Raw genomic sequence first — 17,879 nt, 5'->3', positions numbered from 1 at the left:
TCTCTGGGCACCATTGCCCTGTGCATGCTGTTTGGAGTTGGCTTTCCAGGTCCTGTCCGTGTTCCTAGCATCCCTTCCTGTAGCATCGCGCTTTGCAGTACCGCTCAGACATTGTGCACAGCACCCTCAGCTGTGAGCAGCGTCCACTGCTGCCTCCTTTCCTTGCTCTCACTTTGGTTGTGTTCTGTTTGCTTTTCTTTTTAATGTTTTTCCCTTCTCCATCTCCCATTGTTCTCTCCACTGTCGGTCTCCAAGGCGGGATCAGCCCAAGCCCAACCAGGTAAACACAAGACCTCCAGCACCAAGGCACAGGTGGGTTTGTCTCCTGTGGTTCCTTTCGTCACCCTTATCCTAGGGCACTCCACAGTTCCCTCTATGGTCCTGCTGTTCCCCTGGATTCAGCAGCGGTAAAGAAGTCCATTGTCAGCATCCCACTGGGAGCCTGGAAAGGAGGTCTTCAGCGGCATGAGTGGAGCAGCCACTGCCTAGCAAAGTGGGAGATTGCTGCTGAAAGCTGTGTAGTGTCTTTAGTTCCCACCGGTGGTGAGGGCTCCAGTCTCCGATCATTTCTGAGTCAGCAGCTCCAGCCTGTGCTGTTGGCTCAGTAATGAAGCCATATACTGTTACTACTCCCTATGCCAGATCCAAAACTGGACCCCACCCCACTGTGTGTTTCTTAGTAACTGGGTCATTATCTCAGGATGGAGGGACGTGGTTCTGGTTAATTTCAGAATGGGCAGGGAACGTGACTGCAGTTCTTCTCAGCAGAGAGTGATGTGCAGGTTTCCCCCCTGCCATGTTTCTGGGCACACAGAAGACATGTACATTGCAGGCTTTGTATGTTTTGGCCATTGAGGATAGCACTGGTTTGAGAAGGGACTGGCCATGAATTCAGTACCCACTGCTTTCTTACAGGAGGAGTCAGAGGATAGTGAGATTGACCTGGATGATGATGAAGATGATGATGAGGATGACATTGAAGATGACAGCATGGAAATCTCTCCCAGCAAGGCCAATCGCCGGGCCAGGAAGCCAGAGCCACTGGAGGAGAGTGATAATGACTTCTGACTCTCCTTCCGAGGTGGAACCACTCAACATCTTGAGATGAAAACTTCAGACAGCGCAAGATTTGGGAATGTAACACACTGCTGGGCCTGCAGGTATTTTATATCGGAATGAAATTTGGAGTTGGTAAATAATAAAGCTATGTTCATAGTGACAGTTAAACTTTAATTGCCAATCTTCTTCCCTGCTCGTCTTTCCCAAAGTTTGACTCATTCTGATGATAATTAAAAGTGATGTAATATTAAAAACTTGTTTACTTAACCTCTTGGAAAGTGGGATTGTATCTGAGTATTAGAACTAGGGCTCCAAGCTTTGAAAACCACTACCAAATGGTCGTTTAGGCCTTGTCTACACACAAACCTCTACAAGTGTAACTAAAACTGGTTACAACTGACGTAAAACCCTTGTGTGGGTACATTTGAATTGATTTAAACCTGCTTTATATTGATTTAGCTAAAACTGATGCCTTACCAAATTAAGGGCTTGTTACCACACAGAGGCGCACCTTTAATACAGGTGTGATATTAAACTGATAGAGGTAAGCCATTGCAAAACACTGTGTGGATGCCGTTATATTGGCATAAACCCACCTTATATCAGTAATTTATCTTAAATCTCTCAGGAAGCGGGTTAAGCGAAACTGCAATAATCCACTCTTGAACCACCATCACAGGGCTTTGCAGCAGTTGAACTAAATCAGCATAAGCATCAGCCCTTTAGTGAAAGTCCTGTAGACCAGGCCGTAGTCTCTTGCAATGAGTGCAGTCAAATATGTCCAAAGTTTGTCTAACTGTCTAAGGGTTTGCGTTCATTGCAATGCGTGCCTTACAGGACCTTCCTTCTTTGGATGTCTTTTGCATGATACCTTCCGATACGACAACTGGGTAGAGATTCTCTTCCATAAACAAGTCTAAAAAGCCACAGAAGTCTATTGTACTATCAAATGCTGCTGTCCTCTTGCGTGCTATACAAGTTGTGTTGTTTATATAGATTCCCGTGTTTCAGAAATACATGTATTTTCCGCATTGATTCATGTCACCTTTTTTATTGAGAAGCTTTAGTAGATTAGGCAGGCACAATTCTTGTTGAGAAACCATGTAGGTTAGAGAAAGCTCAAGTGCATTCACTTCATGTGTCAGTTATGTCTGCCTCACTTGCTTGTCAGCGCTGCTGTAGAATGTCATAGCTTCACAGGAGCAGACATTACTGCTTGATGAGAGCGCTTCACCTTGGCGCTTGCTCATCAGGACAGTTGAGTGGCCCAGTTTTGTTCCCATATTGCTGGCACCCTGCTGGCCTGGCACGTTCTACATCTGGAAATCTGCCCTTGTTTACCCTACATCTGCATTACAAATGTGCATCTAACCCTCTTCATTATTAGTACTGCAGGAAGACAGGAACATTAAGTAGTTCAAGGTGAATTTCTTCATGCCACCCATCCCAGCCATTCCTTTCACACCAGTATGGTGCCAGTCAATAGAGCAAGGAGGTTGAAGTCTAACTTTATGTTGGTGCACAGGGAACCCTCTTTTTTTTTCAGTGTTTGTACAGCACCTAGTACAATGGGGTCTTGGTCCATGATGAGAGCTCCTAGGTGCTACGGTAACACAAATCAACACCAATAATATCGCAACTCACCTAGATTTTAAAGACTCACCGTAACTGGGACTGCTAGGAGAGCTGTTTGCCTTATTGCTTCAAAGAGAACAGAGCCCCCTGCCTTTCTGCTGTGTGATTCCATGGGTGCTAGCTAGCTGTGAACTGTCAGGGGGGCCTACGCTCCACAATCCCTCATGGAATCCCAGCACCATTCCAGCGGTTAGCAGGGGACCTGCGCTCTATCTCCACTTCCAACACTAGTTACCTATTCTGCCGGGAATCTGCTGTGCACTGAGAGAGGCAGAGGCCATTGCTTCCACTACCCCCACCTATCAAAACCGAGGTCGCACCCCAGACTGAGAGTTGCTGCTCATAAAATCAAGCCTGGTCCCGGTGCTGTTAGTTACATTTCCCATGTGTTATTGTCTCTCTTGTAACTGAATCAGACAGAGTCAAACATATTCTGTGTACGAACACAGAGGACAGTACTGCCACCTAGCACTGTCCATACAGAGCTTCAGCCAAACAAGGCTGCAGTTTGTAGGCTAACATACTGCATCCAGCCTGGACAATCATAGAATCATAGAATCATAGAATATCAGGGTTGGAAGGGACCCCAGAAGGTCATCTAGTCCAACCCCCTGCTCGAAGCAGGACCAATTCCCAGTTAAATCATCCCAGCCAGGGCTTTGTCAAGCCTGACCTTAAAAACCTCTAAGGAAGGAGATTCTACCACCTCCCTAGGTAACGCATTCCAGTGTTTCACCACCCTCTTAGTGAAAAAGTTTTTCCTAATATCCAATCTAAACCTCCCCCATTGCAACTTGAGACCATTACTCCTCGTTCTGTCATCTGCTACCATTGAGAACAGTCTAGAGCCATCCTCTTTGGAACCCCCTTTCAGGTAGTTGAAAGCAGCTATCAAATCCCCCCTCATTCTTCTCTTCTGCAGACTAAACAATCCCAGCTCCCTCAGCCTCTCCTCATAAGTCATGTGCTCTAGACCCCTAATCATTTTTGTTGCCCTTCGCTGGACTCTCTCCAATTTATCCACATCCTTCTTGTAGTGTGGGGCCCAAAACTGGACACAGTACTCCAGATGAGGCCTCACCAGTGTCGAATAGAGGGGAACGATCACATCCCTCGATCTGCTCGCTATGCCCCTACTTATACATCCCAAAATGCCATTGGCCTTCTTGGCAACAAGGGCACACTGTTGACTCATATCCAGCTTCTCGTCCACTGTCACCCCTAGGTCCTTTTCCGCAGAACTGCTGCCTAGCCATTCGGTCCCTAGTCTGTAGCGGTGCATTGGATTCTTCCATCCTAAGTGCAGGACCCTGCACTTATCCTTATTGAACCTCATCAGATTTCTTTTGGCCCAATCCTCCAATTTGTCTAGGTCCTTCTGTATCCTATCCCTCCCCTCCAGCGTATCTACCACTCCTCCCAGTTTAGTATCATCTGCAAATTTGCTGAGAGTGCAATCCACACCATCCTCCAGATCATTTATGAAGATATTGAACAAAACCGGCCCCAGGACCGACCCCTGGGGCACTCCACTTGACACCGGCTGCCAACTAGACATGGAGCCATTTATCACTACCCGTTGAGCCCGACAATCTAGCCAGCTTTCTACCCACCTTATAGTGCATTCATCTAGCCCATACTTCCTTAACTTGCTGACAAGAATACTGTGGGAGACAGTGTCAAAAGCTTTGCTAAAGTCAAGAAACAATACATCCACTGCTTTCCCTTCATCCACAGAACCAGTAATCTCATCATAAAAGGCGATTAGATTAGTCAGGCATGACCTTCCCTTGGTGAATCCATGCTGACTGTTCCTGATCACTTTCCTCTCATGTAAGTGCTTCAGGACAAGACGCCCTTTGAAGGCTCCAGGAAGGGCCCTTAAGAGCACTCAGTGGATTTGCCGCAAAAAAGCTTTTTTAAAAAAAAGCTGTTGCAGAAATCACTGACTCCGCTCACACCTTAGCGTCATGGCGCTGGGAATTCACAGCTCATGGGGCTCGATTCACCACCGCCTGCCCCTTGTGAAGCCATTTACACATGTGCAAAGGGAATGCAGCGTGGGTTTGAAATGCTCCTACTGCTGTGCGGCTTCCTGATGTGGACAGCCACTTCGCCCAGGTGTCAGTTATGGCACAAAGTGCAACTCAGTGAGGAGTCACGTCCATTCATGCCAAACTGCTGCCAAGGAACAGCTCCCATTGTGGCAGGTAGCCCTAGTATCCTGCTGACCCCTAAGTGCAAGACCCCCCATAGATTAGGGCATAGGGTCTGAGCTCAGTGCATCTAAAGACACACACGCACGCATGCTTCCAGTAGATGAGGTTTGGTAGCACATCTGCTGCCCCTGGGCAAATACCATCTGGGGCCTGGGGAGAGACAGGCATGAAAGGGAAGCCATTACAGCAAACATTTGCTTAGCCAACCCCCTTTTACCTGAAATACCCCTCTGGTGGATAATGAGTAAATTCCCCCCCAGTGAATCATTTGCATGGAAAGCTGCCTGTTTAGCTAAACACATTTCATTCCCTTGTGCTGTTTGGATAAACAGGGGTTTGCTGAGCTCAGTGCTGGGAACACTGATCAACTGTACAGGCCTTCACTGCTGAACTCTGCTCTGAAGGCTGGAGGAAACAGGCTACAGGGCTTGTTTGTGGTAGGTCAGAGCAGAGATTAAAAAAAACCCAACACCCGCGCCTCTGTGTTTGCTGCTAAGTAAGTGGAGGTGAGTGCGGCTGAGGCCTGTGCTATTGCTAACCACCAGTCATGCATGACAGGCCAATGTAGTCAGAGTAGGTGCGTCCAGCTCTTCAAAGGGGAAGTGGAGGGCTGAGGTCAGGTGGTGTCTCCAGGAGCGGGCTGGATCTACAGGGGTCCCCAGTAAGATAGCCGTTTGACCAGCAAGCACCACACAGTAACAAGGGCTAGTTCCTATTTTAAATATGGGGAAACCTATGGTGGCTCAGACCTCCTTCCCCCGCCTTCCTGCGCTGTGGGATTGACAAAGGCTGTGTAGTGATGACCGGCTGGGACAGCGGCTCACCAGGGCTCCCTACCTAGTTGTATGCAGCTCATCCAGCAAGGGCTCACTGGAGAATGGGTGGCGCCTGAGCTGTGGATGCAGCCTGGGGTAATTCTCATTGCTCCAGGTGCCAGTTCTTAAGACAGAAAGAGAAAAGTTCCTCCTGGAGCTGAACTGTTGTATAGCCCCTGGGAACACTGCGGGCCAGCCTCTGATCTCAGCTTAGCGCTGGCACCCATATAAAGCCTAGCTGACTGCATTGACGCTGTGTTTACGCCAGTGGAACTGAATTCACAGTGGCCTACTGCTTTAAATGAAGCATTTTTGTCTCCATGTTCATTCCTAGCTTTGGCTCAGGCTTATGCAGAGAGCAAGGTGCCCTGAACAGCATGTCACTCAGCATGGACTGACTGGCCCAGGCCCCAGTGCTGCACACTGCAGCCAAAAAACACCTGCACAGCTGATTCAGTGAAACCAGGTGGGTGAGGTACGAGCCATTCCCAGGACCTGAAGCAGAGCTCTGTGTACGCTCAAAAGCTTGGCTCTCTCACCGACTAAAGTTGGGCCAATACAAGCTATTACCTCACCCACCTTATCATGGTAATATCATATATTCCTGAGGGCATTCTGCACCAAAAAATTAAAAATTCTGCATCAAAAAATTAAAAAGTCTGAGCACAGTGTTTTAAAATTTTGCAAATTTTATTTGTCAAATAAATGTGTAGGCTCCAGCATAGCATTGGGGAGCACAGGCCACTGGCTGCATAGAGATGGGAGATCACTCTGCAGCTCCCCCGCCCCCCGGGAAACAGACTCAGCAGTGAGGTTGCACCCAACCCTGGCACAGGGCAAGAACTGCCCCAGAGACACCCCAGTGCCCTGCCCCTCCGTGCCAGGTGCACAAGGTGTGGGCAGGAATGCTCAGCAAGGCAGGATCCAAATGTGGAGGGGCTTAATGTGGGGGGATCCAGGTGTGGGTTGAAAAGATTCTGGAGTGGTGGCTTAGTGGGGGAATCCAGATGCAGGAGGGATCTGGCTGCACAGGGGCTTGTTGCGGGGTTCTGGATACAACAGTAATGGGACTCTGCGAGGCGGGGGGTCTAAGTGAAAATGGTTGGGGCTCAGCAGGGGGAAGGGGGTCTGGGTGTCCAGGTGTTGGGGGAGTAGGGCTCAGTTGGGTGGGGCTCCAGGTGCAGCTGGTTGGGGGCTCGGGGTGGGGGGGGCTCATCGGGGTGGTCAAGGTGCAGAGGGAGTGGGGTTTAGGGGGTTGGGTGCGGGGGGGGTGAGGCTCAGTGGAAGGGTTTGGGTAGGAGGCGGTCTGGATGCACGGGGGTTGGGCAGGTGGGGGAGCATCTCCCTGTACAAAGATCCCTCACCCTGCAGCTGAGGAGCGATGGGTGCAGGAAGCGCAGGGGGGTGGGGAGTTTGCAGAGCTTCCTACAGCCAGGGGAGAAATCTGGGAGTGAGTCTGACATGGCCCTGGATGCCATTTAGGGGAAGAGGAAGACCCATCCACCCCAGCCCAGCTGTAACCAGCAGCTGAGCCCAGCGTAAGGAAGGAGCGACCAGATGGGTCTTCCCCGGTCCTGCCCCATGCCCCACAGTGATTTACCTCTCTCCTGGCTGCCCTGGGCACCCGAAACATCCTGCTTGGGGAGGGTTGCATGACCGCTCTTGTGGCTTTCCTTTGCTTCCCCGTCAGAAAGTCATTTTTCTGCAGGGAAGCAAAGAAATCTGCAGGGGCCATATGTTCTGTGCAGGTGCAGTGGCTCAGAATTCCCCCAGGAGTATAATATCCTGGGGCCAGCATGACAAACAGCCGATGATTTGGGGAGAGCCTTGCTGTCCTGCCCTGCCCTTTTGGAAGAAGGTTCCCCTAGCTGGGGAAGCTGAGACAGCGTATTCGCAGGGGAAAAAAAGTGTTCCGCTCCAGTTTGTTTTACTGGGAAATTCCAGGGCTGGGTGACCCAGTCTACAGCTCTTAGTTCCCAGCTGCCAAACTGCATCGAGCGCCATCTGCCTGTGGAGGGAGGCTCAGGCTCTCTGGCCCAGACCCTCAAAAGTGTTAGGGGCCTAAATACCTTTGAGGCTCCGGCCTCTGGCTAGAAGCCCCAGCCGGTAGCCTTGTGGTCTTAGCAGGTTCTGCACTTTCCATTAGTTGGCGGGGGGCAGGGGTAACTAGGGAGGTTTGGCAAGTCCATGGGCCTTTTCATAAGGTGGCACCATGCTGGGCTTAGCTGCATCGTTCCCCCAGGCACTCCCTGAAGGGAACCTGGATGTAAGCGTTTAGAAACGAACCCGTGGCAAGCTCGGGCCGCCTGGGCACAGTTATTGTTAGATTCAGCATTTTCCTGCTGCTTTTCAGTCCATTTCTACTAGCAGCTTTTCTTTCCAACTGGCTCTCGCTTGGGCCAGTCACTGACATGCCTCCAAGAGAAGCTGACCTCTGACCTGGGTGGGGACAGGGACAGAAATGTGGATCCACCCATGTTCAAGGCCTTGGGCAGGGCAGTATTAGCCCCAGCTGCTAATTTACCTCTCCATTTTTTAATCCCTCCATACCTCGCCTGGAGCCAATGAGGCTGCATGACCAGGGGCCCCCAGTGCACAAAAGGCCAGACTGCTACTGGTCCGAATGGGTTAAATGTTGTGGGCTCAAAGAGCCAGCAGCAGCGTCAAACAGCGTGTGACAGCTCCAGGCCAGGTTCTGGCATGGCTGGAGTGCTGCCCCGCAGCTCAGCGCTGCCCCAGGGCTCCCACACACCCTGCTCCTTATGGCTGTGGAGCCTTTGCACTGATGCAGAGGGTGGCTCCACCTCGTAGCACACGCTATGCACAGCAGGGGAGTGCTGCCCCGCTCCTAGCAAGGCGGGACACGGCGTCCGACACACTAGAGAGGATGGAACCTACAATCCGTCCCCCCTTGAAATGCCCAAACAGCAGGCGCAGGAGGGCGGGTAAGAAAGCTCACGTCATTGCTTCGGTTAGGAATCCGTTTATTCCAGAGCTTGGCACCTCATCCCACCGGTCACGCTCCTTGTTAGAATCTCGCTGCTGCATGGCTGGCAGGCGTGCCGCTCATGCCCTAGTCGGAGCAAGAGCACAGGCAGCTGTGGTGGAAGGCCCTGCAGCCTGGCTCTTAGCCCTGCTACAGGCATCGCCCCTTCCAGAGGGCTCACTGCATTGCTTCACCACAGCAACAGGCACAAACAAGAGCCTAGGAACCCTGGGCAGATACCTAGACCCAGCCACTCAGTGATATTTAGGCACCTAACGGCCACTGAAATCAATAAATACCTTTATAAGTCTGTCCCCTTTAGCCAGGCCTTACAGGCTCAGCCCTGCCAGCTGGCCACGCGCTGGGTTGTTCTCACTGGGCCCATTCTGCAGAGGGGGAAGCTGAGCCCCAGAGGTGCCATGGCTGGCCTAGGGTCACAGCATGTCAGCAGCAGACCAGCCAAGCAAGATCGCCTTCAGAAGGGCACAGAACATGGGGTCAGTTTGGATTAAAGATTTTGTTTCATGTGGCAAAACTTTGTGACTAGGAGCTCCTGGAAGCAGATGCCTGCTGGAAATAAACTGAACTGGGCAGGAACCATCCACTTTCCATGCACTTCATTTCCCAACCACCCTGCAGTCACCTTCCCCTCCTTCAGCTCTTCTCCTCTCCTCTTTTCCCACTTGCTTGCTGGACGGCTGCAGCCCCCTCTGTGGGCTCATGCTAGACCATTAAACCTCTCGCTTTGCAGGGGCATAGACACTGAATGGTCCGTCTCCCGCCGAGCCCCAAGTCGCTCGCTGTTAGATGCCGCATGAGCACGGTGGTTTATTCATTCTGCAGGCCTGGAGGTACTCACAAGCCAAAGCTCCACATGAGCTGATGGAAGCAAGAGGTTTCCTGTTAGAGATCCACTAAAGCAGGACACACCGACCATCATGGAGCTTACTCCAGGAAATGTGGTGAACCTCGGGAGCAGAGATTTGCATGGCCCTGCCATGTACAACCCCAATGGGATTAAATAGCCATACAGCCTGCAGGGCTGGGCAATAATGACGGGGGTAAGCAGCTGCCTGGCAAGTTTCCATGCAGTCCAGTCATAACTGTATAAATAATTCCCACCATCTGGCTCTGCGGGGGTCTCTCCGTGGTGGAAGCTCTGGGTGTACCTGTACATTGAGTGCCTCATGCTCACACATCTAGGTACACACAGCACCAGGCCCTACACACACCAGGCTGTGAGGTGGAGACATTCTGTCCTGGAGGGACAGTTTTAAAGGCATTGTATTTGTGCACAGTACTCTGGCCTCACATGACGGGTAGAAAGGAGGGCTCCTGGCAAGCTCTGCACCTACTAAACCATTGAGGTAAGTCCTGCCAGTTGACACACCAACACCACTGTGCCATGGAGATCCCAGGACCAGCTCGGCAGTAGCAGGGCAGGAGGGTTTCTCGGTTACAGGGATAAGTGAGGTGGAACTAAATTGCTGGCACTGCGTCCCTCCCGCCCTCTTCCATCCACGTTCCCACCGCACCCGTCCTGCCTGCCTTTTAATGGTCTCGGCTGCAGCAAGCTCATTCCTTAGGCCCGGCGGCCGTTGGAACAACGGCGCCCTCATTCACCCGTGCTGCTAAGAGAGACACGTCCTTCTGCACCTGCAGGAGCCGCCCCGGCGGCAGCTTTCGTTGGTGCCCCTAGGCCTCAGCATAGCTGGAGCAAGCACTTCCATCACCCCACGCAGCGCTCTGAGCCAGTCAGAGTCCGCGGGGGCATTCCAGGCCCAGCAGGCCTCGATTGGCCGTGTGGGTCAAGCTGGGAAAGTGGCTCCCTGCGCTGCCGCGCTCTGCTGCGGGGAACCCGCCAGCTGAGCTGACCCGGCACTATCATTAAAGTGAGTCTCTGCACCATCCCCTGCCCGTTGCGGACTCGCGCTGGCCGTTCCCGGTGCAGCCGCCCCTCACATCTCGACGATGCAGCGCGGAGAGTTTGTTCTGATGGCGTCAGCAATCACCTTGGCGCCAGACTGGCCGATGCGATTCCCCTGCAGACTGGGAGAGGACAAGGGACAGGCATGACCTCAGCGAGCGCACAGCCGCACTAGTTCCCAGCACGGTCTGACCCCAGAGCAGGACTGCCCAGCTGGCAGGGGTACAGCCACACAGCACACTAAGCCCCTGTCTGTGGGACTCGGTGTCCCCATGCCCACACTGCATTGTAAACCTGGGCTGACAGTTGCTGGAGCAAGGTCTCACAGTCATGCTCCACGGCCACCGTGCAGACCCCCTGGCTCGGGTCTGCGGGTTCAGCTGAGTGCACACTGAAAACTGATCGGGCTCACCCCCCGTCCCCGCACAGGGTCCTAGGCGCCGAATCCTGAGCTCTTTCAGACCTGAGTCAGACTGATCTGTGTGGGGATGGAAGGTGCTTGGGCTTAAACCTGAGTCAGAACCTGGGCTCAGTGTGCAGTGTAGATGTGCCCCAGGGGGCTGGGAGACCCGTCCCCGCTGGTGTGACCTCGCATACATGGTGTGTGCAAGCTCATGCCACACAGAGGCAGAGCAGCACCCTCTTCAAAATGGCGTCCCGTTTGATACCAGCCCAAACCACGTCCGACTTTGGCTCAGGACCAGATGGGGGACAGCTTGGAAAAGCAGGAGTGTCTGGCATAACAGCAGGTGAAGGGCCTATGGCTGGGGCTCCCACAGGGCAGGAGAGGTCGTCCAGTCCTGCAGGCACAAGGGCCCAGCGAGAGCAAGGGACGGTCGGGGAAGGAAAAGCGCTGCCCCCCACTTCTGCTACCCTCAGCCTCCTGTGCCTCACCCTCCACCCCCACCTCCAGCCCCCCAAGTCAGCCCACCCAAGGAAAATCCCTCCCCCCCCCGGCCTCGGGCTGGAAACGACATTCAGCCCACACATGCTGCATGAACTTTCAAGCCAAGCCCCCTTCCTTGTCCCTAGAGGCCCTGTACTGATGCCAGGGGCCTGGCGCAAGCTCCTGTTGGCGTGGGGAGCTTGCCCCCAATTCCAAGGCAGCTCTGGGCACTGAGCCCATCCAACAGCTGGGAGGCTGGAGTCCGTGGCCCAGCATCTGCCTGGGCATTGTTGGGAACACTGCCAAGGAGCAGCCGGTGAGGCCAGCCCAGGCCACGAGGGAGCTGGAGGGACCCAGGGGTTGGCACAGCACAGCCCTGTGGGGGTCCTGGGGAAGGTTTGGCTTTCAGGAGGGTTCCACACCTTGGTGACCCCATTAGCCCCCCCAGTGGTGTTTGGCAGGGACTTGGAGGCAGGGCTTCACACCGCCTGTGGCGTTTGGGCATTCCATTGTGAGGCGGCAGCCTGGGCCAGGTATGGGGTGGAGGAGTGGGTCTCACAAGTGACACTTTATGCTACCCACAGAGGGACACTACAGCACAGCCGCCATGGTCCCAGAGGCAGGTGAGTTCACACTCTTTCCCTCGTCTCTGTCCATCTGCCAACCACGCCCGCATGCAGCTGGGCACTCAGCTGCCACTCACTTGACATAGGTGAGGCCGTGGTTTCCGGTCAGAGCTGTGGCGATGCAGATAGCTCCATCCATGCCTAAGGAGTTCTCCTGGAGGCTAAAGGGAAGACAAAGACTCATCAAGAGGTGAGGCCCGGAGAAAGCATCGGGCAGTACTGTCAGGGTGGACTGATTTAAATCCAAGCAATTTAAAACACCAGTTGTATTCATGGATTTCAGTCAGAAAGCAGGAAACCTTGATTTACATCCTCGATTTTAATCTTGTTTTGCATTTGCACTTTTTAGTTATTTTCCTAAAGAAAGTTTGAGTCTCATTGGTTGGTACCATTACAGCTATTTTAATGTGCTAGATACATAAGATAAAAATTATCACTGTTTTGCAACTAAAACAAATTGTTTTATTAAACATCTGAACTATTATCTGTAGTTAGTGAACTGAACCGATTGTTTCCGGTTAGTCCTGCAAGATTTTAGAACTAGTAGAGCTCCTCATTTTTATTCATAGATTGGAAAAAGAAAACAAGCTTTCCCGCTGTTCTAACTTCCAATCAGTTTCTTAACCTAGAATGAACTAGTCATTGAACAGAACTAGTTGACTAAACTGAAATGAAGAAAATGTTCTCTCTGCACCGAAAAAAAGGGCGACTGCTGTCAACCTCCGGTTTCAGCTGCTTAGCCGCTATCTTCCAGTGACTTGGCTTTCTTAAAGACTTCGGCAGCAAATATATACTGCTTAATATATTTTTTATTTAATTTAAAGTGATTTTAACAGAATAGAGTAAGTTTAGGCCTTAATTTAATTTTAAATAGGCTTATTGTTAAAAATAAACCTGTATTTAATTAAAAAAATAAGGAAGTCTGATTTATTTTATCGGTTAAACCCTCTATTTTTATCCATACTGGGATCTGTGTATTGACTTGGATTTCTTCCTCCTCTTCTCCCTGCCTGATTCCGTCCATGTCACAATAGAGGGTTAGTAACAATAGAGGATTGTGACATCACAGCTGCTCCTTTGATGATGAAGTGTGATGGAACCATCTATCACTAGCAGTCAGATCAAAGGAAGCCAGTTAGAGCCAAAGCTGCTGTTTAGATACAGAAAAGATACATGACAGTTTGGAAGCATTTTGGTGACTCGTTGTAGACAGTGCTGGTGGCGACGCCTCTAGATAAGGTTGCCTGACACTTTCCATTATAAGACTCCATTTTCAATTATAACTTTGACCATTTGGATTGAAATTTCCCATGCTGGGCATCTGCCTCAGGCTGAATTTGTCTGGAACATTTCAGCAAACGCAGTTCAGCCATTTCCAAGACAGATTGAGGGGATTAGTTCCTGTGCACTGAAAGAGACAGGGGTCCAGTGGCGGGGGGGGAGGAAATAGTATGTGATCAGGTAATTAAAGCCTGTATCATGATGCATGCGCACAAGGGAGCCAAATTAAGATTGCACGGGGAACCTTCATTCGGGCACTTTCTAACTTTTGAGTGCTGGACTTTGACACCTTTCCAGCCTTTTACTGTAGCTTTGCGAATGCAATTTATTTTTTTAGCATTTGCCCCAGCATGGCAGCTACTTACTTCAGAACGCGGAGACTGCGGTTGACCTTCAGCGCGTTGGCCATAGCTTTGGCTCCAGACACACCGATGGAGTTTCCTCTCAAGCTGCAGGGAAGCAGGAAATACAAAAGGGCGATTAGGACAAAGAGCGCCGAAAGCTAATACAGGGATTCCATACAACCACGGAAGGCAGGTTGAGGGACAGTGGGGGAGACAGAGCACACGCCAGTTGGCCTGGGACTTAAGACATGCTGCAACTGAGGGCTCCCAAAGGATTTCCGGCCTAATGAGCTGTTGGAGACGGACATGCTACAGAGCTGATGGATTTGTCTCCCGGAGGGGCCCGAGGGGAGGTAAGTCGCAGGGACTGCTTGGAGAAGGAGCGCAGCTGGGGAACACTTACTCCAGAGTTGTGAGGGTTCTGTTAACAACTAGGGCCTCCGCCAGGGCTTTGGCCCCGCTCACCCCGATCGAAGCCACCTGGAGGCTGCAAGAGAACAAGGAACGTTCAGTGCAATTCATGGCAAGCTATCCCAGCCGGCCTGCGCCCGACAGACACGCATTACACTGAGCTGGGAAACCGGACCCAAGAAACCCAGGCTGTGGGGGCCAGCTTCACAAGCCCACGCCGTTCTCCTAGCACGTTGATCCTGCGGAGGAGTGTGGCAGCCCGAGGAGACGGGCCTGCCATAAGGGCATTGATCCAGCCGAGGATGTACTGATGAGCCGGGCAGACGGCAGCGCATTCTCTATTAAAACACTCGCCCCACCGAGTAACTCACCAATAAACGAAGAGGAAACTCTGTCTGGAGTCCAGCACAGACAGACACAACAGTCTCTGTGAGCTAATTGACTACAAAGCAGGGCTGACTCCCTGCTGCCGGGTGGGTGGCTGGCTCTCTGCAGGACATGGTGCTGAAGTACAGTGCGGCAGGTATCTATAGCCATCCCCTAACAGCTAAGGACTTCTCTGTCCAATGAATTAGCAGCCTGCGGGAGCCCCACCTCCTGTAGGACACTGAGGCCAACTTTATTAGCTCTGGCACATCAACTGGAGCAGGCCCAGCTAAATCCCGGCCATCTCTCTGCCTGTGACAACCCAACGGCAATGGAAGAGGGAGACATCTCCCCAGATTTCCAATGGGCTCAGCCCCCAGGAGACATGGCTTAACCATTCACCCCCAGGCAATAGCTCGCCTTTGCCGTCCCGTGGTCACCCTTCCCTTCCCCGCTCACAAACACACCTCCCATCTCACTCTGGCACACTCATTACTGCCATTCTAATGAGCAGGATCTAATGTCACTCTACGACCTGGCAGCCATGCACCCCCATACAGCATTGTGACCAGGGGGCATGGCCCCATCACTTTTTACAGGCCGCAAGGACGAGCGATGTGAGGAAGGGGACAGAGAGGAGTGAGCAGAGGGTGGGGTCTTGGGATGAAGGGGCGCGTGGGGGCTCAGGGAGAAGGGGTGGCACAGGGGTGGGGACACAGTTCAGTCACCAGTGGGGCCCCCCCATTTTAGGGAGCCCGCATTCACTAGTCTGACTGGGAGCGCTTGCCTAGCGGGACAGGTGCAACTATCTAGCTACCAAACTCTCCAGAAGTCCAGCGATTGGAGGACTATGAGGAGCTGGGGAGCAGCAGGTTTTGTTTGCCTGGAGGATCTCGGTCCAGATGGGGCCAGCAGGCTGAGTGCCCCTGCTCTGCGCACCACTACACATTTCACATACAGGGCATATTCCTCCCCTTTCCCCGCGCCCCCCCCCCCCCCCCGGCACCACGTGGACACTTACCAGAGGGTGGTGAGAGTGGTGTTCACCTTCAGAGCAGCAGCAAGGGCGATCATGCCTTCATCGCCAATAGCGTTCTCCTGCAAACTGAAACACAGCATGTGCCACGTGACGGCATATATGGCCCTTGTCCCCTAGAGCACATACATGGGGAAATGGGTCACGCAGGCAACAGAGGTTCTGGGAGGAGGGTTAATGGCTCCTGACAGGGTCGGGACACAAGTTGGCTCCCTGAGTGGGAAGCTGGCTCCCCTGAGTGGTATGCCCCAAACTGCTGCGGCTTCCAGACGACACACGCAGACCACTGCCCCATGACGAGATGGGGGTGTGCTGTTAGCCCGTGAAACTGCCCAGTGACGAGGTCCAGCCACTTGGAAATAAGGTGTACATTTTTAACAGTGTGGTTAACTAGCCACTGGGCCAACTGCCCAAGGGTTGTGGTGGATTCTCCATCACAAAGCCATTTTTATATCAAGATTGCATGTCTTGCTAAAAGCTTTGCTCTGGCAATTATTGTGGGGCAGGTCTCTGGCCTGTGGGATACAGGAGGTCGGCCTAGGTGATCGGATCCCATCCCTTCTGGCCCTGGAGGTGGAGACGATGGAGCCCAGAGGGGCAGTGAACAGGTCTCTCTCAATAGGGTGAAATTCAGAGGGTGCCAGGCAGTGAGATATAAGGCAACAAAAATACCCAATACAGGGTGACCTGCTGTCCAAATATTAGGGACTCTGTCAGTATATGCAAGTATCCCCCCCTCCCCGATGCAACGTTGTGGCATTACGACCCTCTCCTCCATCACCCATGGGATGGCGGCAGCCCCCCCAGCCAGAACACCGAGCAGGCCGAGTGGCCACAAAGGGGGATGCTGCAGGACCCTGACTGCGTGGGTCACGAGCGGTTTATTGTGCGGGGGTGGGTGATGCCCCAGCAGGGCAGACCCAGGGTTGAGAGGAGCTGGCTGAGGGACGGAGTGGGTCCCTGGAGGGACCTGCAGAACAAGCGAGCTGGGGAACCACTAGTCTAGGGTGTGCTTGCCGGGGCCCCCTGCTGGCCCTGGCTGGTCAGAGGTAAGTGACTAGACACAGCGAAATGGGTGCATGTCCTGAACAGAACCCCCTTTGCCGGGGGAGCTAAGGCGCAAGAGCCCCCAGAGAATCTTTCTCAGCAGACAGCTGAGCCCACAAAAGGGCTGGTCCCCCTTGCTTGCCCTGCTCCTGCTTGGCCTCCTGTCCTCCCCCAATCCACAGCCCAGCCGTACATGCCGCATGCAGCCCCTGCCAGAGAGTCACTGAGCCAAGCAGGACCCGCTCCCTGAGACGGCTCTGCGATGCCCCCACAGCGCAGGGCTTTGGCATTGCTGGGGGGGGGTGGTCTGATCTGCTCCGCCAGCACAAAATCCTAACCCCCCACAAGTATGTGACCACCCCCACCCCAGCACCCTCGCGCCCCGAGCCAGCGATGCGGCCAGGCAGGGAGGCCTGCTGCAGGCGTCACTTACTCGAGGCTGGTCAGGCTCCTGTTGGAGTGTAGTGCTTGGGCCAGCGCCCTGGCTGCCTTCCACTGGATGAAGTTCCACTGCAGGCTGTGCAAAGAGAGTGGGCGGTGAAGGGGGCGGGGCGGGGCTCTGCAAATGGGCAGAGGCCCCCCGGCCAAGGGGAACGGCCCCTTCTCACTGGGGGACCAGCCGCAAGAGGGGATAGCTCTCCGCAGGCTGTTGTGGAGTAGCTGCATCCCACCCAATGAAAGCCCCCCTGGGTTTGTACCGGACACAACAGCCTTCTGCACGTCCTGCCCGTAACTGTCACTTATCAGCCTTGGGCGCTGCTGAGCAGAAGTAGCAGCATCGTGGCGGCAGGTGAAAGGCTGTGATCTCCGGGGGGCACGTACCTAGTTTATAATTCTGTGAACCTGCATATCCGAGGCTTCCAAACACCACTATGCAAATCCATCCATCACACTACTGTGCACAATCCATCGGTGACGTAGTAGCTTTGATTAATCAGACATTAATAAAAGGGCCTGAGGAATCGGGGCGCGTATGGCTCTTCAGCCTTAAAAAATGACATGGTTGAAGGGCTGGTGACAGTTGCCAGCCTGACAGTGCTGGAGAGAGAGGACAGGCTCCAGGCGAGAGAGGGGTTCAGCGCCTAGGGCCCATTCAACCTTTTGCATCTGCAAAGGTTGCCAGCGGTGGGAGGGGTCTGGGATGTCGACTCCAATTCACCACCAGCCGTCCCACGGGATATTGAAAAGTCATCATACAGTAGCCAGGTGGGGAGGTAATATCTTTTAACGGATATTTTAAT

General features: G+C 53.0%; 2 protein-coding genes across 7 annotated transcripts in view; one reads left to right on the top strand and one right to left on the bottom strand.

Annotated features, from left to right (window-relative positions):
• CLUAP1 (clusterin associated protein 1) overlaps positions 1–1,984 on the top strand; it is a 167,919-nt gene extending 165,935 nt beyond the window's left edge. For 3 of the 6 annotated variants that reach the window (XM_074964680.1, XM_074964677.1, XM_074964676.1), the window contains 2 exons: positions 256–312; positions 916–1,984. In XM_074964680.1, the coding sequence (XP_074820781.1) occupies positions 256–312; positions 916–1,068 (210 nt within the window). In that variant the 3' untranslated portion in view covers positions 1,069–1,984. The remainder of the gene's footprint in view (positions 1–255; positions 313–915) is intronic. The other 3 variants (XM_074964681.1, XM_074964679.1, XM_074964678.1) reach the window with 1 other exon arrangement.
• An 8,222-nt stretch (positions 1,985–10,206) lies between these two features.
• Positions 10,207–17,879, bottom strand: part of NLRC3 (NLR family CARD domain containing 3) — a 72,319-nt gene continuing 64,646 nt past the window's right edge. The window contains exons 14-19 of the mRNA XM_074964675.1: positions 17,072–17,155; positions 15,577–15,660; positions 14,182–14,265; positions 13,800–13,883; positions 12,231–12,314; positions 10,207–10,763 (exon numbers count right to left, since the gene is read on the bottom strand). Of these exons, the coding sequence (XP_074820776.1) occupies positions 10,673–10,763; positions 12,231–12,314; positions 13,800–13,883; positions 14,182–14,265; positions 15,577–15,660; positions 17,072–17,155 (511 nt within the window). The 3' untranslated portion in view covers positions 10,207–10,672. The remainder of the gene's footprint in view (positions 10,764–12,230; positions 12,315–13,799; positions 13,884–14,181; positions 14,266–15,576; positions 15,661–17,071; positions 17,156–17,879) is intronic.

The sequence above is a fragment of the Natator depressus genome, chromosome 10, assembly GCF_965152275.1.
Source record: "Natator depressus isolate rNatDep1 chromosome 10, rNatDep2.hap1, whole genome shotgun sequence".
NCBI lineage: Eukaryota > Metazoa > Chordata > Testudines > Cheloniidae > Natator > Natator depressus.
This window is presented reverse-complemented; position numbering and strand designations above follow the sequence as displayed.